The sequence below is a fragment of the Colletotrichum orchidophilum genome (assembly GCF_001831195.1).
Source record: "Colletotrichum orchidophilum strain IMI 309357 chromosome Unknown Scaffold_134.1, whole genome shotgun sequence".
In the NCBI taxonomy this organism is placed as follows: domain Eukaryota; kingdom Fungi; phylum Ascomycota; class Sordariomycetes; order Glomerellales; family Glomerellaceae; genus Colletotrichum; species Colletotrichum orchidophilum.
Genome location: NW_019173090.1, coordinates 56,015 through 79,205, shown reverse-complemented (window position 1 = coordinate 79,205; position 23,191 = coordinate 56,015). Strand labels below are relative to the sequence as shown.

The following is a 23,191-nucleotide window of genomic DNA, read 5'->3' as shown; positions in this document are numbered from 1 at the left end:
CATGTACAAACGTCAATCAATCTCCTCAATTGGCGAAAGTCTTGGTTCTGTGGCATAACTTCCCAGTCGACTTGTGCAAATCGTACAGCTACTTCCAGCGACTTCGGTCTTGTACCTTCAATGTACCTTGAGATGAACCCTTGGAAAGCCTCCATCTGGTAGGCTGGGGAAGGATGACGGGATGACATCCACACAGCCGCCATCCCGTCCTAGCTCTCCACCTCTCCGAACCTCGACTCACGCCACCCCGCTGTGGGACCGTTTTCCTTCTTCAATCTCTCGTTACTGAAGCTGTCTTGCTCCGTCCAAGCCGCGGCTGTGAGGCGCTCTCCGCGATATACGCTCGTCTATTCGTCAGCCCTATCATCTCCGTACTGCTATTGCACATTGGGACCCGTGCTTCTGCGTTCCCTCTCACCCTTGTTTTAGTTGCCTACCCTTTGCCATGGGTTCGGCTAACAATGCCTCCGTCAACTTGCACCAGAATGTGCTGCGGCTATCGCTGCTTCCACTTGCATCATGAGCACCGAAATAGTAGCCTCCGGAGTCATTCGGAGGCTCACAACTGACCGGAAACCATCTCCGGACAGCTTCGGAAATCTTCAGCGCGATACCCTGGCTGAGGGGCCTTGTATGCCTTCAATGGCAGGTGCCATTATCCTGAGGAACACCCATGTCTGCTGGAGGGGCATTCGCATCTCCTCATCAACATATAAGCTTAGGTTGCAGTTCTTCTTAACCTGTTTTCCTCTTCACTCTCAACCCATCATCTCTCATAGACTCAGTCGACTCTTCACTTCATGATCTTCAACCAGCAAAGTATCGAAGAGTTCCAGTTCCGGGGACCTTCTCTTACCTCAACCATCATCTTTTGATTCAGAGCATCCAACTTGTTTGCGGAAGGTTTTATTTCTTCCCTCGCCCCTGAACTCAACTCTCGATACTTGATATCAACTCTTTTGTTCTGATAGCTGGTCAACTGCCTTCGATCACGAACCACAATCGACAATCCTCTTGTCGACCAATTCCTCAGCAGACTAAAGAATCCAGCCAAGCATCCCAAGCTCATATAAACGTAGCTTTTCCCCGCTTCGCAACCGATCAAAATGTCTGCCCGAGTCAACGCCTCTGAGAATGACCCCACCGTCATCGTCGGCCTTGCTTGCCGAGTCCCTGGCGCTTCCAACCCCAGCAAGCTCTGGGACCATATTGCCGCCCAGCGAGATGTCCAGCGCAAGATGCCCGAGGACCGCTTCAATGTAGACAACTACTGTGAGCATCTTTGTCATCTCTGACACATATCAAGGCGACTGACGATTTTTCTACAGACCACCCTGATGGCACCCGCAAGGGAACCGTGAGTTGATTCCTCCAGAAAAGACGTCACACACACAGACTAATCCAACGAATCTAGACAAACGCTCGATTTGGCTACTTCCTCGAACAGGATATTGCGGAATTCGACAACTCCTTCTTCGGCATTTCTGGAAAGGAAGCCGATGCCATGGACCCTCAGCAGCGCCTGCTGCTCGAGGTCGTCTACGAGGCCTTGGAGAATGCTGGTATCACTCTTCAGGACATCAGTGGTTCCCAGACTTCCGTTTTCTGCGGTAGCTTCACCAACGATTATCTTTCCATGACTGGCAAGGACTTGACCGCGAACTACCCAATGTACCATGCCACTGGTACCGGTAACGCCATTCTGTCCAACCGAATCTCGTACTTCTACAATTTGCACGGAACCTCCATCACTCTTGACACCGCCTGCTCATCTTCTCTTGTCTGCTTCCACCTTGGGTACGTTTCCGATTGTCTGGTTCTTGATTTTGTGATATCCGGTCTTCGAAGCTAATAATCTTTCGTCTCTAGCAACCAATCGCTGAAGAATGGCGAGGCTGATATTTCCATCGTTGTCGGCTCTGCCCTCCACTTTGACTCAAACATTTACATCACGATGACGGACCTTGGCATGCTCTCCACAGACGGTCGCTGCCGTGCTTTTGATGCTTCGGGAAGCGGCTACGTCCGTGGCGAGGGTATCTGCGCAGCCATCCTCAAGCGCCAGAGTGCCGCCGAGGTTGCTGGCGACAACATTCGCGCCATTGTAAGAGCTACCGGAAGCAACCACGACGGCCGAAAGAATGGCATCACTTTGCCCAACAGCATTGCCCAGGAGGACCTCATTCGTTCCACTTACGAACAGGCCGGTCTCAACCCGCTGCACACCCAGTATTTCGAGGCACACGGCACCGGTACCGCTGCAGGCGACCCTATTGAGACTCGCGCTATCGGCGCAGTTTTCTCGCCCGGCCGAAGCAACCCTTTGTATGTGGGCTCCGTCAAGACCAACATTGGTCACCTCGAAGGTGCTTCTGGTCTTGCAGGTCTGATCAAGACTACTCTTGCGCTTGAGAACGGACAGATCCCCCCCAACATGCACTTCAACAACCCGAACCCAAAGATCATGTTCGATGATTGGAAGATTGCTGTTCCTACCAAGATGACTCCTTGGGAGGTGCCAGAAGGCATTGCCCGAAGAGCCTCGATCAACTCTTTTGGTTACGGCGGTACCAACGGACATGTCGTCTTGGAAGAGTACAAGAAGAACACCGCCCCCAAGACTCGCTCTAACACCGCCATCGAGAATGGCGTTCATGCCCGCCCATACCTCGTCCCGCTCACCTCCCACTCCGCAAAGGCTGGCGAGCTCACCGAGGAGACACTGAAGAGGTACCTCGAGCAGGGAGATGTCCACGTCGCCGACCTTTGCTATAGTCTGGCCACGCGTCGTACTCTCCACGGTCAGAGGTCTTTCGTTGTTGCCAACGACGCAGCGTCACTGGCCGAGCAATTGACCATTGCTCGCCCTGCTGCTAAGTGGACTCTGGCCAACAAGACTTCCCCTAGACTTGGCTTCGTCTTCACCGGCCAAGGTGCCCAGTGGTTTGCTATGGGTCGCCAGTTGATTGAAGAGAGCCCCCTGTTCCGCCAGAGCCTGAAGCGCTGCGACACCATTCTGCAAGCCCTTCCCGATAGACCTGAGTGGTCCATTCTCGAGGAGCTTTGCAAGACCAAGGAGACTACTCTTCTCGGCGAGACCCTGTACTCTCAGACCATCTGCACTGCTTTGCAGCTTGCCTTGCTCGAAGTCCTCAAGGCATGGGGCATTACCCCTTCGGCTGTTGTCGGTCACTCTTCTGGTGAGATGGCTGCCGCTGCCGCCGCCGGTATTCTAACCTTTGAGAACGCCCTCATTGCCGCCTACTACCGCGGCCGCTACATGTCTGCCCCGAATGAGAATGGAAAGCCCGGTGGTATGATGGCTGTCGGCCTCACCGAGGCAAAGGCCCTCGAGGAGCTCAAGCCGTATAAGGGTCGCCTTTGCATCGCCGCTGTCAACTCTCCAAGCACTATGACGATCAGCGGTGACGAGGATGCTATTCTTGAGCTCAAGGACAGTCTTACAGAGAAGAAGGTCTTTGTCCGTCAGCTCATTGTCAAGCAGGCTTTCCACAGCCACCACATGAACGCTTTGGCTGGTGCTTACGAGAACGCGCTCAAGAACTGCAAGACCTTCACCACACAGAAGCCCACTTGCCGGATGTTCTCTAGCGTCACGTCCCGACTGGCTGACTACGAGTCAATGGGACCCAAATACTGGGCAACCAACATGACAAATGCCGTTCGCTTCTCTGACGCCCTCACCGGCATTCTTCTCGATGAGGAAGATGAGCAAAACATTGACGTCCTGGTCGAACTTGGTCCCCACCCCGCTCTCAAGGGTCCTGCTCGCCAGACTACCCAGTCTCTGAAGCTTGATCTGCCTTACATCGGCTCGCTCACTCGTGGTGTTCCTGACTTTGAGGGACTTCTCAACCTTGCGGGCACATTGTTTTCTCTCGGCTACCCTGTTGATCTCATTGCTGCCAATCAGAACTTGAGTTTGGGCATGGATGGTAGTCTTGTCAAGGTCGATACTGGAGTCAAGCTCAACAACCTCCCGACCTACACTTGGGACCACCGCAGATATTGGACAGAGACACGTTACCTGAAGGAGCACCGCCTTCGCAAGTACCGCCACAGCCTTCTCGGTCACGTAATCCCTGGTTCTATCGCCAAGAACCCCAAGTGGAGAAACTACCTGCGACTCAAGGAGCTTCCCTGGCTCCAGGAGCACGTAGTCGATGGCAAGGTTGTATTCCCGGGTGCTGGGTACATCAGCATGGCTATCGAGGCTGCCCTCCGTGTCGATGAGGTTGAGAGTGCCAAGATGATCTTTGTCAAGGATATAGTCATCAAGAACGCGCTCCTCCTACCCGAGAGCGACGATGGTGTCGAAATCCTGCTGGAGCTCAAGCCTGTCACGCTTTCAGCCAAGAGCCATTCAGAGACCTGGTACGAGTTCGCTTGCTACTCATATGATGAGAACAGCAATTGCACTCAGCACTGCCACGGTCTAATTAGCACCGAGAAGGGAGAGCCGGCTCCCGTTCCGGAGCCCGTCTCCGGTGCAGTCAACCTCGGGGAGTTACTCAAGAAGACCAACCGATCCGTCACCAGCGGCCAATTCTACAACCAGCTTGCAGGCCTCGGTCTCGAGTACGGCGAGAAATTCCGTCTTCTGAGCGGTTCCGTTGAATCAGGCCCTGGATTTGCTTTGAGCGACCTCAAGTTTGACCCGAGCTCTCTTCCTCAGGAGAGAGGCGATGAGACTGTCGTGCACCCGACTCTGCTTGACGCCTTCTTCCACGTAATCTTTAACGCCATTGAGTCTCGCCTTGGCCACCCTCTTGACGAGCCTTACGTGCCTTCTTTCTTCCGAACCTTGAAGATCTCGGGCCAGTTCTTCTCGTGGGCCCAGTCAACTGAGGCCAAGAGTTTCCAGGTTGCATCTTTCACCCAGCTTCCGTCTCCTCGCGTGGCAATCAACGACATGATTATGCAGAACGCAAGTGGCCAGCTGATGATGGAGATCGGCGGTCTTGAGGTGACTTCCTTGGGCCGCGAGATGCCGGAGGGCAGCGGTCCGCGCACGCTCTTCTATCAACAGAGATGGCAACCTTGCTTCGAGCTGCTCGCGAACGCAAAGGGCAAGAGTCTCAGCGACGTTGTTGACATCTTTGCGCATCAGTACCCTGACAGCAAGATTCTTCACATCACCTCGGATGTTGAGAAGTCGAAGCATGTCCTTTCCACTCTCGGCGGTACTAAGAGCGAGCGCCGCAGATTCCATAACATGGATGTGTGGTCTCTCAACGGTGCGAAGCTCGGCGAAGAGTTCGAGGTCTTGTCCAACAACACGAACAACCTCGTCAACATTGTCGAGCCCCAACCTGACAGCTACGACCTCGTCATCGTCAGTGAGACCGGCTCCATCAACGCTGTTCCTTTCATGAAGGATAATGGTTGCATCATCTTCGACGGCCAGAAGGGCTCTGTTGCTGCCGACCTCTCCGAGGTCTTTTCCAGCCCGATCTGCACCGCTCTGCAGAAGAAGAAGACTGCCACCCCCCTGACTGGTCCCATCTCTGTTGTCATGCCAGCTGGGAACGTCTCTCCTCGTGCGCTGGCCATCTACAACGCTTTCGAGTCTGCTTTTGGTGGCCGCATCATCACGAGTACCTTCCCCGAGATTGCCGAGGCTGGCCTGTCCCTGCTGGCTGATGATGTCGTCGTCCTGGCCACACTCGATGAGATCATCGATAACGAGTCCATGTTCTCGGGAGTTCAAGCCCTCCTTGGAGCTATTCAGAAGAACATCATCTGGCCTCTTGAAGGCGCTACATTCGAGTCCGAGAGACCCGATCTTGCCATGATTATCGGTCTCGTGCGCACTGCTCGCAGCGAAAACGACTCCTCGCGCAATGTCACCTTCGACTTTGGCAAGAACACCGCTGCTGATACTGTCGCCTCAAACATCCTTCGTGCACTTGACGCCAGCCTGACAGAGGACGAGCTTGCAGAGCGCAACGGCGTTGTCTATATCCCTCGCGTCGAGGCTGATGATGGTCGTAACTCCAAACTTCGCAACGGACCTGCTCGTGAGCCTCGCTTGGAGGCTTTCGGTGAGCGCCGGCCTCTGAAGCTGACCTTCGGCAAGGTCGGTCTTCTGGACACCCTTCACTTTGCTGAGGACGAGGAAATCATTGACACCGATCTCGCAGCTGATGAGCTGGAGATTGAGGTCAAGGCGTCTGCCATCAACTTCCGCGATCTGGCTGCTTCTCTCGGTATCATCGACGACTACAAGCTCGGCGATGAATGTGCCGGTATTGTCCTGCGCGTCGGCTCCGAAGTCAAGGACTACACCGTTGGTGACCGTGTGGTCGCCTGGAGACCTGGCCAGGGCGCTCACCGAGCTATTTGCCGCAACCCCGCCACTCTCTGCCACAAGATTGACGCCAAGATGTCCTTCACCGACGCAGCAGCACTGCCCTGCATTCTCACTACCGCCTACTACTCCCTTCTTGATACCGCCCGCCTCCAGAAGGGCGAGACCGTCCTCATCCATGCTGCCGCTGGAGGTGTCGGACAGATGGCTGTCCAGATTGCCCAGCGCGTGGGTGCCCGCGTCCTCGTCACGGTCGGATCTCCTGCCAAGCGCCAGCTCATGAAGGAGATATACGGGATCAGCGAGGACTGCATGTTCTCCTCGCGTGACGACACGTTCGCAGCTGGTGTCATGCGCGCCACAGATGGCAAGGGTGTTGATGTCGTCCTCAACTCTCTCGCAGGCAACCTCCTCAAGGAAACATGGGGCTGCCTCAACGCCTTCGGTCGCTTCATCGAGATTGGAAAGCGCGACATTCACGAGAACACCAAGCTCGACATGTCTCCCTACCGCAAGAACGTCATGTTTGCCTCGGTGGATCTCATCACCATGTTCGAGAGAAACAAGTCACTTGGCGCCCGCGTTTTCAGCGAGTGCTGCGAGCTGGTGAACAAGGGAGAAATCAAGTTGCCTGCCATCCTGGAAGTCTCTTACCAGGATGTCATCAAGGGTTTCCGTCTTTTGCAGATGGGCAAGCACGCCGGCAAGATTGTCTTGTGCCCTTCCAAGGATGACATGGTTCCCGTCATGCCCACAAGCTTCCGCAACACCATGCTCTTCAGCCCCGAGAAGACCTACCTCCTTGTTGGTGGTCTCGGTGGTCTTGGACGAACGCTTGCGCAATGGATGGTTCGCAAGGGAGCTACCAAGCTCGCTTTCCTTTCTCGATCTGGTGCCGACAAGCCAGAGGCTCAGGCGACTGTCGACTGGCTGGTCGAGCGTGGTATCGAGGCCACCGTCTACCGCGGCAACGTTGCTAAGCTTACCGACGTGCGCGCTTGCGTGGAGGGTATCAGCAACCTCGGGGGTATCTTCCAGGCCGCCATGGTTCTGCAGGATGTTCCTCTTGAGACTATGAGCTACTCGCAGTGGAAGCGCTGTGTTGAACCCAAGGTTCTCGGTGCAAAGAACTTGCACGAGGCCTCCCTTGGTGTCGATCTCGACTTCTTTGTGTGCTTCTCTTCCGTTGCTACGGTCCTTGGCTCCAAGGCTCAAGCCAACTACTCGGCGGCTAACAGCTTCCTTGACGCTTTCATGCGCCACCGTCGCGAGATGGGTCTTGCCGGTACTACCATGAACGTGGGAGCCGTCTCCGGTGTCGGTGTAGTGAGTGAGAACGCCGCACTTGCCAAGATCATGGAGCGCTTGGGCATGGACCCTATCAACGAGGAGGAACTCCTCTACCAGCTCGAGGAGGCTGTCAAGGGAGACCGCAACGTCAAGATCACGGCTCGCGGTGTCGATGCCCACCAGATCATGACCGGAGTTGGTCTCATCAAGCCCGACGTCTACTGGGCTGTCAAGCCTCTTCTGAAGAATCTGTACTCCAACCACGACTTTGGTGGCTCCGGAGCAGCTGGAAAGAGCCAGAAGAACGTCATGGCGATGCTACGCGAGGAGGCTGATCCCGAGAAGCGGACTGAGATTGTTCTCGACAACTTCCTCGACAAGATCGCCCAAGTTCTTGCCACCCCCAAGGAGTCGATCATTCCTTCCAACCCCCTGTCTGCCTATGGTCTGGACTCAATCGTGGCTGTCGAGTTTAGAAAGCATTTCCGCAAGGAGATCCAGGTCGACATCGCCCTCTTCGACATTCTGGGCGCCGCCAGCATCACCGCTCTCGTTCAAAAGGCTGCCAAGATGATCGTTCTCACCTCCGCTGCCAAGGAGGCCGGTCCTGCCGATGCCAAGGTGGAGAAGAGCAAGGGTGCCGATGCCGAGAGCACAGAGAAGTCTGCAGAGACATCTGCCATGGCCTCTGGAGAGATGACAAAGACCAAGACTTCCGCTGGTACTGCGATCGCCCTGTCTACCTTCCAGTCTCGTCTCTGGTTCGTGCACTCGTTCCTGGAGGACAAGTCCTTCCTCAATCTGCCCATCGTCATGAAGATCAAGGGAAGACCGAACTTGGCCGCACTTCGCACTACCATGTACGAGCTTGTTTCTCGCAACCCATCCATGCGCACCAGCTACTTCGAGGGTGACGAGTTTGCCCAACAGGAGATTCTCGAGGACTTTGATGTCGATGTCTCCTTCCGCGATCTCTCTCGTGAGGCCGACCCCGAGCAGGCGCTGGAAGAGTTTGTCAAGTACAACCGCAAGATCGAGATGAACGTCGAAGAGGTATGTCCTACAGAAATCGATGGTGTTGAGTGGCGCTAACAAACATACAGGGCGAGGTTTCCAGCTTCTCGCTGGCCAAGCTCTCCGAGGACGACTGGGCCTTCATCTGCATGATCCACCACATCTCTATTGACAGAGGTAGCATGAAGGGCATGATGAGCCAGTTTGTGTCCCTCTACGATGCCACTGTTCAAGGCAAGGACCTCTCAACTGTCCCCTCGCCCGCGTTCTCCTACGTCGACTTCTCAATCTGGCAGTAAGTCGTTCTCGTATCTTATAGAGCTTGAGAGGTAACTAAAGTTTGACAGCAATGCCCGTCTCGCCTCTGATCTCATGAGACCTGATCTTGACTGGTGGAAGGAGCGCCTTGCTGGCATACCCCAGGCCAGCAAGCTGCTGCCCTTCGCCAAGTGTGAACGCCCTCAGCGATCTGACCCGCGCCGACTGGCCCTCAAGACCAACTTGAACTCCAAGTTGTTTGCTCGCATGAAGCGTCTCGCCGCACAGGCCAACGGAACTCCGTTCCACTTCATCCTCGCTGCCTTCAGAGCGTTCCTCTTCCGCTACACTCAAGAGAAGGACTTGGTGCTGCTCATGGTGGATGGCAACAGGCCCCACACTGATGCTGAAGATATCAACGGATTCTTTGTCAACTTGGTTCCCATCCGAGTTGAGGATGACTGCGAGGGAGCAACCTTTGATCAGCTCTTTGCCAACTGCAAGCAGCGAGCTCTGGAGAGCTTGGCCCACTCTGGTGTTCCCTTCGACACTGTCGTCGATATTTTGGGCGCGAAGAAGACCCCCAGCCACATGCCCGTTGGCCAGATCGCTGTCAACTACCAGGTTAGTTGAACTCTGTGCCATCGAGTCTCTTCCTTCTTGCTAACATTGTATAGATCCACGGCCCAACCCCTACATACTCTACCTCCGACTTCCAGATTAACAGTATGGTGACGGACGACATTCCAACCGCGGCAGACATGCAGCTCGAGGCACTCGAGACGTCTGACCACGCTCTGGACTTGCGCATCGAGTACTCTACCGCGCTCTACAGTGAAGCAGACATGGAGCGCTTCTTGGACAACTTTCTCACCTTCCTGTCTGGTTGTATCAAGGACCATCGCCAGCCAATCGAGGAGGTCGGCATGTGTGGCGAGATTGAGCTCAAGACGTTGGCGAACGAGTTTTGGAATACTGAGACTCGCGAGAACCAGTGGGAGGGACAAAGCGTGTTGGTACGGAAATAAGCGTGTCCTATGACCTACAAAGTATTTAGCTAATACTTTTAAATAAAGGACAAAATCTCCCAAATGGCACTCGAGCATCCCCAGAACACCGCGATCAAGACGTCTGACGGCTATAGCATCACCTACAAGCAACTGATCCAAGACGCGACCAGCGTGGCCTCCGAGCTTCTTCAAGCAGGCGTCAAGCCCGGTGATCGCATCGCATTGCTCGCTCTTCCTGGTGTCGATGCCATTGTCGGTCAGATTGCGGCTCTCATGACTAGAAGCTGCTACGTCGCTCTCGACACCGACTTTGCCCAAGATCGGCTTTCATTCATGATCTCGGATGCTGGTAGCCGGGTACTACTCGTTGGCCCTGGTGCCGAGTCCCTAGCCAGTGACCTCATTTCCAAGGCCGTCGTTGCCCCCAAGGTGATCAGGATCACCGAAGCCGTGGGTGCTGCTCATACCGCCACGCAGCTCAGCCCTCGCCAGGCTGAGGATCCTTTCTACATGATCTACACTTCTGTGAGCTGAGGTTTCAGTTCTTTATTATGTGGCAGAGGGAACTAATGAAATCTGCAGGGAAGCACCGGTACGCCGAAGGGAGTCCTCTTGACCGAGGAGAATACCCATCAGATGCTTGCGACCCTGAACAAGGACTACTGCTTCACTTCCAGGGATAGGTTTCTGCACCAGTCTTCCATGTCTTTCGATCTCTCGATTGTGCAAACCTATTCCGCCCTTACGGCTGGAGCAACCTGCCTGATTGCGGCGTGGGAAACTCGCAAAGATCCTCATGGTCTTGCTTCATTCATGGCGACCGAGGGCGTCACAACCACCTACTTCACCCCGACTCAGTTCGCCCTCCTGCTCGACCTCAACACCGAGGCGCTCAAGAAGTGCAACAACTACCGAGTCGCTTACTTTGCGGGAGAGAGATTGCCCGTCCGCGTGGCGCGCAGCTTCTACAATCTGAAGACCCCTGCGACCTTATAGTAAGTAGAGTAGTCTTCGCTGCGAGCACCTCAAATCCTGGGGCTAACTGATTCATAGCAATACCTGGTCCCCATCAGAGCTCATTGTCCAAACTTCCATCGCCAAGATTGAGTACCCCGCCGATGGCGAAGTCAGCCTGCCCATTGGCTTTCCCATGGACAACTGCCGCCACTACATTCTCGACACCAAAGGCAATCCTCTCCCCGCAGGCATGGTTGGTGAACTGGTCGTAGGTGGCTCCCAAGTTGGTGCTGGATATCTCAACCGCCCCGAGATCAACACCAAGTCCTTTGTCGAGAACCCCTTCGCCAGCATTGAGGACCGCAAGCGAGGCTGGACTAGAATGTTCAAGACTGGAGACCGTGGCAGCTTCCGCACTTCCGACAAGCAGCTTGAATTCCATGGTCGCATTGCCGGCGACAAGCAGATCAAACTCCGTGGCTTCCGTGTTGATCTTGGTGAGGTCGAGCAGCGCATCTTCCAGGAGTCGCAGTCGCAGCTCGTTGATATCGCTGTCATTGCTCGCACCGTCGAGGCCGGCCAGGAGGACCTTCAACTGATCGCCTACGTGGTGCCCAAGAAGGCACTTACCGCAGCCGAGAAACAGGGCTTCGTCTCGACCATTCACCGCAAGATCAAGCCCCATCTCAACGGTATATCACCCGACAACCTTTTTGATTGAATGCAAGCTAACACACTTTGCAGACTACATGCTCCCCAACGCCTACAACTTCTTGACCAAGCTGCCTGTGACCATCGGCGGAAAGGTCGAGCGCCGCAACCTCCTCACCAGGGACCTTGAGCTTCTCTACCCGACAATTGCTACTACTGCCAAGACTACCGGTGCAGCCAGCGGTACTTCTCCCGGTGCTGGCGACCTCGAGGCCTCCGTCATGGGGCTCTTCCGCGGTATTCTGGGAGATAAGTATTCGGACGTAAACGACAACTTCTTCCAGAGGGGCGGTCACTCGATCCTCCTCGTCCGTCTTCAGGCCAAGATCAAGAAGCAGTACAAGATCGCGCCCACTCTGCCCCAGATGATCAAGGAGCCCACCGCAGCAGCTGTCTGCGCCTTCATCCGCCGCAACAAGGGCGACGGTTCTGGCGGCAAGGCGGGGTTTGAAAACGTCATCAGCTGGAACGTCGAGACCAAGCTTCCCAACGACGGCCGCTACATCCCGCGGTACGGAGCGCCGCGCGTCGACCGCGATGAGCTCTCCAAGTTTCTAATCACCGGCGGCGAGTCTTTCATCGGATTGCACTTGCTGGCTGAGATCCTGACCAACAAGCCGAATGCCACCGTCTACCTACTCGGATCAATGGAGCAGATCGAGACTTTTGTCGTCGTGAGCGAGCTGGCCAAGTACGGTCTCATCAATGATTACAGCAAAAAGGGAGTCGTCTTGACCGAGAAGGACGTTGTCGATCGCATCAAGATTGTTCCCGGCACCCTCTCGCAGCCTAGCTTCGGCCTCAGCAAGTCGGCCTTCCGTGTCCTGGGCCAGACCGTGGAAGCAATCTACCACTTGGGCGGCCACGTCTCGCTTCTCAAGACATACTCCTTCTTGAAGCCTGTCAATGTCTCTCCGATCTTTGATCTCATCCGTCTCGCCGGCACAGGTGACCACCTGTCCGAGATCCACTACCTCAGCACCTGGTCCGTCGCACACCTGCAGTCTTGGTCTCAATCTAAGCGCACCCGTACCGAGTACGTCACGGCCGAGGAGGAGATGTCCCACTTCCAGCCGCCAACCGAAGATGAGTTTGGCTACTTCAAGTCCCGCTGGGTCGCCGAGAACCTCCTGTGCCACGCCGCATCCCGGGGTTTCCCGATAACCATCACCCGCGCCTCTGCCGTCACGGGCTCTTCTCACAACGGCAACCTGGACCCGGCCGACGAGTTCACTCTCCGCATGATCCTCGGTATGATCGAGACCGCCAAAATCCCGCAGATAGGCCAGCCCCAGCAGCCCGGCTTCGCGGTCGACGTCATCCCCGTGGACTACCTGGCCCAGGGCTTCCTCGCACTGACTTCAGAAAAGGAGGCGCTTACCACCACCGCTGCCAACTACTACAACAAGCCCCACATCTACCACATTGGCAACCACTCGCCCCTCAAGTTGGCTGAGCTGCCCGAGATTGTGGCGACGCTGCGGCCCGACGGCAAACGCGGCGAGGTCGTCTCGCTCGACGAGTGGCTCACGTCGATGGACAAGGGCAACGCGGACGAGGCGGCCGTGAGGAACACGGTGCTCAAGGAGTACCTCGCGACTGGCTATGTCATGTTCTCGCTCGATAACAGCAAGACATCGGCGCTGTTGGAGAACCTGGTGCCCGGGCTCGATGAGAAGTGCCCGGCGGTGGATGCCGCGTTCCTGGGCCAGCTTTGGCAGAGGATTAAGAAGGCCGAGGCTGAGGCTCAGGCGTAAGAGTGTGCCATTTTCTGGAAAGAAAAAAAAGGGATTCTCCTTTCTACCTGGCGTGTGAGGGTGTTTTCGAAGAATAGGCTGGTTGGTTGGGTGTATTATATTGCGCGGGTGACGGTTGTATGATGCATGGCTGTACTATCGTCTATTCTTTTGTTTTTCTTATGTACCTACCTGCATGACCCAACCTAGATTGTAATGTTTTTGTATAATATCTAGATTGTACTTGTATCAGGTTTAGACTGGAGTTTCTTTCACTTCGGGCTAGAATTAGATTGTAGAATGATTTTCTGATTAGTGGTTTTGGCTGAAATGTGAGAGGTATTGATACGATGCTCATCTTTCGGGATGCGAAAGGCAAAAGGGAGGTACGTATCTTTTCCAGGGTGCAGAGGTGGAAAATGAGGCGGGGTGGCGGGGGTCCAGTCGGTGTGTGTCCCCGTCGGTGAGCGATAAGCGCGGGCGGTGACCCACTGAAATTTTCTTTGGGTTTGTTCGTTTCGTTCCATCGCCCTCGCAGAACTTGTCTCTTTTGCCTGCTTCAACGTCGCCCGAGTTGAATTGATTTCGAGGCCGGAAAAGCTCGACGCAAAGATTACATCCGCGGTCCCCCAACGTGGATTCAGACTTGAAGAACCGACGGTACTAAAGAAACGATCGAAATCGCCTTCGAGTTCCGCCAAACTCTTTTTCCCCTTCTGCAAACCACAAGGTCACTTTTCCCATCAAACGAAGAAACCAAATTCAAACCACCCGGAACCGCACGATCCCCATACGACGCGAACCCGAACAGAAAAGTCCCATCCGAAAAGCAAGCAAGAAGGAAAGGAAAAGGGAAAAGAAATGGCACAAGGCGGCGTAAAATCCGCATCGCGGCCCGCGCCGACCGGCAAACCCAAACACAAGCAGCTCAAGAACACCTCGCGCGTGGCGAAACCGCAAAAGGCAAAAGCCCACAGCTCGGCGGACAAGATGCAGAAGAAGATGGCCGCGGGCCTGACGTCGCGGACGGAGAAGCTGCTGGGCGAGAGGGCGGGTCACCTGGAGCTCATTGGCAAGGGAAAGAAGACGAAGAAGGATGAGAAGGGGACGCAGGCGCAGAAGGGGGGTAGCCGGAAGTACGGCTAAGATCTTTTTTTTTTTTCTTGAAAGAGGTGGCGAGGGCTTCTCCCCCCCCCCCCCCTTTTCCCCTCTCTTGTGGGTCTTTGTGGCGGGGGGGGGGTGGGGGGGGGGGGGGGGGGGGGTAGGATGTTTTTTTTTTTTTTTGAAAGGGGGGGGGGGGGGGGCCCCCCCCCCCCCCCCCTTTTCCCCTTCTTATGCGTCTTCTGCGTCTGGGGAGGGCTATTTGGTTTGACAGGGAAGATACGCGGAGGGGAGAGAGAGAGCTTTGGGAGGGCTAGGGGGGGGGAGAGTTTGGGTAGATGGTGGATGACCAGGGGTGCTGGTGGGCACGAGGCCGGATGAGCACTGTGACAACTGTGAGGAAATCTCAAAAGGCGAAGCCAGTGTCAGAGACGAGCTTGCCTGGACGGGGCTGCAACTACGAAAATGGGGTTTAACGACTAGATACCCTACTATAATCGACAAAAATGTTTTCTGTTCAACCGACTGTTGCAGCAGTCATGTATCTCATTTCCTCAACAAAGAGTGAAGGAACCGTACGGCGTAACGATAGACCTTCTAACGTCTAGAAGCAGGGGCACGTCTCGAGGTCGAGCGGGCAGATGCCGAACCTGAGAAGTAGCCATCCGCGCGGATGTCGCCTGTACGCAGAGCTACATGGTGGTACGTACAGTCGAGGTAGAGACCGTACAAACAAAGCGGCTTGCTAGAATGCCTCTTTCATCTACTACAAGCGTATGGATATCCCCAGTACAACAATCCGATTCAGTTCACCGGTGTGAGGCCTCGCAAGAACCGAAGAAGCCGTGCCTCGCGTCTTTCAGACACCCCCTGCCATAGCAAGCCGCTCTCTGGATAGGTCACCAGGCCAAATAAGAGCAGTATTTGGGGATATGTTCTGTTGCTCATCTCGCGATGTTTTCGAGCTGATATATTGGCCGGTACGAAACACGAGTACCGCAGCGGAGCTTGACGATGGTGTTGCATTTTGGACGGTTTGCCCCCGTCCTTGTCTTGCCCGTGAGAAAGCCTCAACGAAGCCCCCCCGATCAGAAAGCATCGTTGTACCAGTCTTTCTTTTATCGCAACTGGGCTGTTGTAGATCAACCCAGCTCTTCTCTCGCCCGCTAGGTGAAATTCAGATGCTACTGACACCACTGGTGGTATTTTGAGATCCAGCAGCCAGGTGAATACTACCATTGCGAAGTCTCAGTCGGCGCACCTTCAAAGATATTGCGAAAGGCTGGCCAGTCTCACTTTTCGATGCACTCCCGTTCAAAATCATAGGTTTCGGCCTAGTTTAAGATTTAAATTGCACAGCTTTGTAATACTGAAGTTATTTCTTGAATGGCTATGCTCAATCTGATGTCGACGTTACTCAAGAAGCAATCGGCGGCCGTGACGATTTCGTGTATTGCCTCTAGCTCGCCCGCTTACAGGTGTATATTCGTGACCGGACGAAAATAGTGTGCTTTGTGAACATCAAGGACATGCCATGACTGTGAATTGACGATGGGGAGAGGGATGCACCTCTCGCTATGTAGCATGGAAAATCACAATCAATATCAATACGAGAGCAGTTTGAAATGATTTCTTCCCGCCTGCCGAGCCCATTTTGTTGGGCGTAGAGCGGACAATCAGCTTGAACCATCGGTCGGCGTTCCGGGAACTTGCCCGGCTTCGGCGCCGCTGAGTCCGGAGTGGGCCCGTCACTGGTTTCTTCGTGCATTGGCCACTGCAACCCCGCAGTCATCGCAGACCGCCTAATTCCATCGTAAACCGCCGGTGACTCAAGAACCCCTCCATAATCACACCGGAGCCGACCGACCGGGAACGCAACGGATGCCTGCCTATCTCGCCGACACCGAGTCCACATTTTCGGCACCTTCACGAGATCTCATAAAGCTCAATCCCGCTGTCCTCCAACGCCTTCTCTCTCTCTCTCTCTCTGTCTCACCCTCTCTCTCACCTCCTCGCAACAACCCCGCGCTCCCGCGCTATCCACTCACCATGTCTCTCACGAATGAAGATTGGGAGGAGATCCGCCAAGACATTCCATCCGTCTCTGATCCATTCATCACACAGTACATCAACGGCCGCGATGCTCTCATCGCCCAGGAGCAAAAGAGCCGCGCCGACGCATCATTCAAAGCCGCTGCCTCTCCAATCGCCCGTCGCGCAGCTGACATTGTCTCCCGTATCCGAGACCAGGAGAAGCGGACGATATGGAATGCCCAGACGGAGGAGGACCTCGCTACGACGGAGGGCTTGGCACCCTTTCCGGGTATGATGTTCACGCTCGCGAAGCAGCGCCTCGAGACGACCCGGCTGTGGCGCATCGTGCAAAAGATGCCAAAGGGCTCGCTTCTCCACGCCCACCTGGACGCCATGGTTGATTTTGACTACCTGTTCGATGTTCTTTTAAAGACCCCTGGCATTCACTTTGCTGCAGATGTGCCCTTGTCCAACGACGCAGCGAAGTCTACCGGTGGCGTACACTTCAGATACAAGAAGGCAGAGACCAGTCAACGTCCCGTCTGGGAGGATGACTATGTCCCCGGCGAGTTTCGCCTGTTGACCAAGGCAGCAGATGAGTTCCCCGATGGCGGAAGGACGGGGTTCCTGAAGTGGCTCAAGGCGCGTTGCACAATCACCCTGACGGACAACATGGAGCAGCATCATGGCATTGACGCAGTTTGGCGCAAGTTCGCCTCGTGCTTCGGAGTCATCAACACCATTATTCACTACGAACCAATTTTCCGTGCTTTCCTCCAGAGGTTGATGGCGTCGCTATTGGCAGACGGCATCTATTGGATCGAGCTGAGGTGAAAACGCCCAATTATCACTCTTGCACAACGAAGAAAATGTACTGATCCCAGACAGATTCACTTGGCCGCTCAACTACTGCCGCGACCAGCAAGAAGAACCGGAAAAGGACTACAACCACATGTTCCAAGTAATGGAGGAAGAGCTCGCCCTCTTCAAGTCCGACCCCGCCCACGCCGCCTTCTGGGGCTTCCGCACCATCTGGACCACCATCCGCCAGCTGCCCGTGCGCGACATCATCGAGAGCATGGACAACTGCATCACCACCAAGATGGCCTGGCCGCACCTCATCGCCGGCTACGACCTCGTCGGCCAGGAAGACCTCGGCCGGCCCCTCCGCGACCTCCTCCCGGAGCTCTTCTGGTTCCGCAAGCAGTGCGCGCAGGAAGGCGTCAGCCTCCCCTTCTTCTTCCACGCCGGCGAGACGCTCGGCGACGGCGACGAGACGGACCAGAACCTCTTTGACGCGATCCTCCTCGGCACGCGGCGCATCGGCCATGGCTTCTCGCTCTACAAGCACCCGCTCCTCATCGACATGGTCAAGGAGAAGCGCATCCTCGTCGAGTCGTGCCCCATCAGCAACGAGGTCCTCCGCCTCTGCGGCTCCATCATGTCGCACCCGCTGCCGGCCCTGCTGTCCCGCGGCGTCTCCTGCGCCCTGTGCAACGATGACCCGGCCATGCTGGGCCAGGACACGGCGGGCATGTCGCACGACTACTGGCAGGCGCTACAGGGGTGGGAGAACGTCGGCCTGCTCGGCCTGGGCTCCATGGCCGAGAACAGCGTGCGGTGGTCCGCCTTTGAGGACGAGACGCCCGCGGAGTGGACCGAGGGCATCAAGCAAGCGAGCCTGGGCTCGGGCGTCAAGGCGCAGAGGCTCAAGCAGTGGGAGACCGAGTGGGAGAAGTTCTGCCTTTGGGTCGTGGATGAGTTTGGTGACGAGGCGGACAAGGCGTGAGAGGGGAGCGAATTTTTTTTCTTTTGGGTGGCAAGTGCCAGTGACTGTGATGTTACCCGGACGAGGTACTCTATTCAACAATCAACAATCAAGATGGCGCGGCGCGTGGGGGTGGTCGCGGGGAAGGCGTCTGAAAGCGTGCGGATAACCGGGATTAGACACGGGCGAACCGGTATGGAAACAATGGAATTTTTCAACAGAGCACCACGGCTATTGGGTGTGGTTTAAACGGAAGGTTTGCATTCAACACCGCGGATAAAAGGGCATTCAACGCGACTCTGGTGTGGGAGAAACAGGAAAGAAAGGGGAGGGGTTGTTGTTCAAAGAACCGAGGGTGTGGTTAGACTACATTCTCCCCAAAAAGGGGTCCTCTGGCGGCCTACGTTAGCCTTCAAGATCATTATTTCAAAGTGTTATTTTTTCAGCTATTTCGGTGTGATGTCGGCAGTTCAGGGGTAGACGATGTTGTAGACCGTCGTCAGGTGGCGATTTGGTGCAAAGGGACCCGAGGCATACCGATACACCGCGCCTATGTGGTTCAAAACCACCGAGCGCGCGGCCAACCTGCCGCTTCTGGGTAACCGTAACGCAACCGGGGGACTGTGTCCCCGGCATATTAGGAACGAATGCAGTGTGACGGGAAGGGACCGACGGTGGCCAATTGGAAGCAGTTACCGCGCCGTCGGAGTTGAGTTGCTCGCAAAGAGGGTAAGGCGTCAGCAATCAGCAAATCCGGGATCTTGGGAAAAGACGCAGGCTACAGGGTGAGGGTGCTGGGAAGGCTACCTGGCACTTGGGACCGGCTGCATCTCCCGGCCGATCCTAATCTCGAGGCTGAAGCGTCTTTTTCGGAAATGCAGACGCGGTGTCCAGGTAGGTAATAGGTTCAACTACGTTTTGCCTTGGCTTCAGGTCGGGGGTTGAACCCTATTTGGGTCGAAGGATGCATGCATTCCTGCGATGATACCCTCCCGATTCACTGCATGCTATCATCTCAATGGTCCGCAGAGGCCGCCCTTCAGCAGGATCATCTCTGTGTTTTCTCGATTGCCAGAACTTTGAAATGGCACTTCTGCTCCCGAGATAGCTCGTCATGAGTGCGATGAAGATGAAACGGGGAAATCGTTGAACTATTGAGCCAAATGGAGCCATTGAGAAACAACTGCGATGCTACCAATATAGGAGCCAGAGACTCGGTGGTTCGAAAACAGTCTGCAATCATAGCGTACGTTCCTTCGATCTAGTTCAGGTACATGTAGCTTTGCTTGCCGAAACTAAGTGACATGTGACAACCTGAGTGTAGTAAGATTGAAAAAGAGATAGCTTTGCTTGGTACACAGTGAGAAAATGGACTATGAGTGTAAGTAGGCCAGGGAATGCCTCCTGATCCGACGCGAAGCGAAGAGCAGTATTGTTATCTATGATCCTGGGCCCCAGTTGGTTTCTAACCACGCCCTGAAACTGATAGGACGGAAGTCGACGGCTTCATTAAGATTGGCTTGACGAAAGTCATATCGGCCATCCGCCGTCGCTATCAGACGCTGGATATTCCACCACTGATTCCAGTTCTGTCGTTGTTCATAGTGTGTCAGCTCGCTCTGGAGCTTGGAGTACTTTCGAGTTCGCAAGGTAAACGCCACTGTCGTTTCATTAGTCCGCATAGTCTCGATATGCCCTCCCACGTAGAGAGTAAAAAAGTGCACTTACCACCTCTGACGCTGCTGCATTTTGCAAATACGTCACGAACCGACATTCTGTCCCCTCTCATCTTGAACTCCCGGGGCCACGACCCAGGACCCAGCTCGATGGCCGCTGCAATAAACCGAGCCACGTCGGCGACGGAGGTCATGCAGACATGGACGGGTCGTCCAGCGCTGTTCGTCTCAACAATGTCTGCAGAAGCGTTACCAACGTCGACAAGGTAGACCCCTTGGCTCCCGATTGTAGCGCGGGCTCCCATGCCATACTCTGCCAGGCCGCCCGGTGCGAAGCGCTCGTATAGGATACCGCAGGAGAAGACCGTGTATTCCATCTTGCGTGACTTGGAGCTGGCGCAATGTTTCAGTAGCTCGATGGCTTCGGAAGAGCCGTAGTCGAGGGGATCGTCACTGGATGGGCGATGAGATATCGAGCCCTCGAATTCCGCTGGAACGAAGAGACGGACGCGGGCGTGGCGCGCGGCATGGATGACGTTGATTTGCTCCTGTCCGCGTATTGTTGAGATGACGAGATCGATACCCTGGAGGGCAAATCGAAGAGTTTCGGCGTCGTCGTAGTCTACTACGGCAACTTGACAGTCGTAGCGTTGCTCTAATTCTGGTTTTGACTGCGATATTCCTCAGTCCCATATTCTTCACTCACTCACTCACTCACACGACTTTCTTACTTCTCTTGACAGAATGATCACAGGATTCGCTGTTTGCGTGATGTGATGGGCAAGGATGGCTGCGAAACCACCAGCCCCTACGATGGCGATTCTCATCATGACTGTGGTATGCAGCGTGTATAGCAGAGAAAGCCTACTCAGAGTTGTTAGGTTCAAGATTATGGATCCGTCCAGATTTTGTAATTTATGTTTCACCACTGCTGAAATTCGAAATCATACTTACCTTAAGCATGTTATCCTCGTCAAGGAAATGCCATAGCAGTCGACGGGGACTGCCGATGCGAAGACCACACCACTAGAGAATGTGCGAAGTGACTCAAAGACGTGTATGGAATACGACTGGCTGTTTTGACGCAAGGCAACGACATGGCCGAGTTCATACGAGCAACGCTGTGGCCAATCCCGCGTCTAAAGCGAGAACTCCAGCGGCGACAGGTCAACTCTCGAGTTCGATCGGGTTCCGGTTGTTGACGTGTACAGGAGACGATTCTCTATGGACATTGTAAGCCAAGAGAACGAATATACATGTAGAGCATTCTAGATAGTGGTGGGGTCCGACTTTGTATTCATTTCACCTTGGAACTTGGAAGCGTAATGAAGGTGACGTCTGCTGACTTGCATACCGGTGAAGGCAGCGGGCAGAGTATGGTTAGGCTAACGGAAAGCAAACCACTCCGTTGGAGGTAGAGGTCAACCTCCCAACCGCTCCATCACAAGCGGTACCCGATCCAAACGCTTTGAGAGACGCTCAACCTGCCGTATCCCACACTCTAAGGGTTCCTGGCTGCGTGAGGAGAGGCACAGTGCCCTGAACCGATGTCCCAGATAACTGGGCTGCAGGACGGTTGATCTCATCCCGCTGCGGCACAGCTGCGGGAATCAGAGACATCTCGTATCCGTCCGAGCTTGGTACGAATGCCAATTTTTGTTTGTGAAAGTTTGTCATCGCTTCTCGGCCATATTGAACTTCATGCTTATGTTGTCCTTGGACGAAGACGGGGTCCGGACTCGGTGAATCGAATCTTGATGTTTGTGCTCCGATTACAACAAGAAACAAGTATCCCGCGAGAGGAAAGACAAGTTCGAGGTGGCGAGCCCGGTTCCGTAGCTTGCATAAACATCATCGTTTGCTAGGCAGGTCTGGGTGGGTGGGCTGAGGCCGGGCATGTGAGCAAGAAACGATGGTCCCTAGGTTGGACTTGACACCCACGGCAGATGACTGAGTCCGCCTGCATGCTCGAAATGATGCCCCAATGGATGGACTGCGCCTTGCAAGTTGGTGTGGTATGAGAGTCTCCGCCTTGGATTTTCACCATCAAATGGGAGGTTACAGCTCGGCCTTCACGGCGAAATACCTCCACCTCACCGAGCCTCATCCGGGGGATGAAACAAGTTCAACGCTGTGAGAAATCAGGGTTGTACAGTAATGTAACGGCAGCTAAAGTAACATTGCCGCAACGGCTCAAACGATTGGATCCTGGCCACCTGGTATCGACAGAGACTGGAGTGGAAATGGACGACGCGCCATTCGTGGCTATCATTGGCGCACACCCCTGCCACGAGAACAGGCTACCCTGCGCGAGGTCCAGCCACGAGACTGGATGCCTAACTGGTAGCATTGAGTGACAATGGAAAGTGCTTGGGCAAAAAAAACGCGATCCAGACGAAATTTGGCTGGTATTGCGACTCAGAGGGTAGATAGGTACCTTACTTGATGAAGGAGGGGAGTTGGAAGATCAACGTGGGGTCCGTTTCGGTACGTATCCCGTCCAATCGTTCAGCCCTATGCATATATGCCTCAGACATTAATCAGGGATCGCACGCCCCAACCGTGCACGAACGGCCAGGGCTCCCTAACAAATCCGTGTTCCTCCGGGCATCATCAACCGAGAACCAGTCATCCATCTCCATCCATCATCCGGCAGGAATCGGACTTGAAGATTCCCGGCCGTCTCGTACCCATTGCATACTGTGGCATGTCACGACAGGAATATGCGCCTTACGTTGACCTTCGGCGAGCTAACTTGAACAAGTAGGTTGATGGCATTTGACCATGACTTTTGGCAGACTGATTTGAGGGCTACACCTTGTCTTGCTATTGGTTTCGGACCCTGAAGTGGCAAAATGGCTTCAAAATAAGACGAATGTTCTGGGACGACAGTAGACATGGTTCGCCTGTAACTCATGTTTCTTGATGAGATCCTGCCAGTAGATATGAATGCGTTGTTATTCTGGTAGCCTTAGCGTCGTATCATTAGTCACTTGACTCCATAGCTTAGCAATGTAGCATATTACGAATCATAAGAGAAGATGGAACTATGGGAGATCGACTTCGTTGACTTGGAATGACGTTGTGACCTACCCACTTGGTACATGAATCACATCTGGGCATGGCGAGCTAATTCGTTGTCCAAAATGCGTCGGCGTTTGCGCACTCCCTTCGTATACAGCATTTGCTATCTTTAGATGAACCTGTTGATGAAAATACCTAATCTCGAAGAAGTCGTCGGATTTGTTGCGCTGCGCAATGCCGTTACGACGACTTGAAAGACTTGAGAAGCATGAAAAGGGTGG

General features: G+C 54.7%; 4 protein-coding genes across 4 annotated transcripts; 3 read left to right on the top strand and 1 right to left on the bottom strand.

The window, feature by feature from the left end:
• Window positions 1–1,106: 1,106 nt before the first annotated feature.
• CORC01_11821 (beta-ketoacyl synthase domain-containing protein) lies at window positions 1,107–13,328 on the top strand (the record flags this gene model as incomplete). Its single annotated transcript, XM_022623443.1, has 11 exons — window positions 1,107–1,272; window positions 1,329–1,357; window positions 1,415–1,797; window positions 1,870–8,674; window positions 8,725–8,930; window positions 8,983–9,517; window positions 9,571–9,909; window positions 9,970–10,428; window positions 10,486–10,898; window positions 10,957–11,552; window positions 11,605–13,328. 11 exons carry the CDS (start codon window positions 1,107–1,109, stop codon window positions 13,326–13,328), a joined length of 11,655 nt encoding a protein of 3,884 aa, XP_022470047.1.
• An 840-nt stretch (window positions 13,329–14,168) lies between these two features.
• Window positions 14,169–14,453, top strand: CORC01_11820 (uncharacterized protein; the record flags this gene model as incomplete). The annotated part of the gene is made up of 1 exon (XM_022623442.1): window positions 14,169–14,453. One exon carries the CDS (start codon window positions 14,169–14,171, stop codon window positions 14,451–14,453), a length of 285 nt encoding a protein of 94 aa, XP_022470046.1.
• A 2,004-nt stretch (window positions 14,454–16,457) lies between these two features.
• Window positions 16,458–18,231, top strand: CORC01_11819 (adenosine/AMP deaminase; the record flags this gene model as incomplete). Its single annotated transcript, XM_022623441.1, has 2 exons — window positions 16,458–17,272; window positions 17,331–18,231. The coding sequence occupies 2 exons, from the start codon at window positions 16,458–16,460 to the stop codon at window positions 18,229–18,231; spliced, it is 1,716 nt and encodes a 571-aa protein (XP_022470045.1).
• Window positions 18,232–19,649: 1,418 nt separating this feature from the next.
• Window positions 19,650–20,713, bottom strand: CORC01_11818 (isoflavone reductase; the record flags this gene model as incomplete). The annotated part of the gene is made up of 3 exons (XM_022623440.1): window positions 19,650–19,870; window positions 19,939–20,557; window positions 20,618–20,713. 3 exons carry the CDS (start codon window positions 20,711–20,713, stop codon window positions 19,650–19,652), a joined length of 936 nt encoding a protein of 311 aa, XP_022470044.1.
• Between the last annotated feature and the right edge of the window lie 2,478 nt (window positions 20,714–23,191).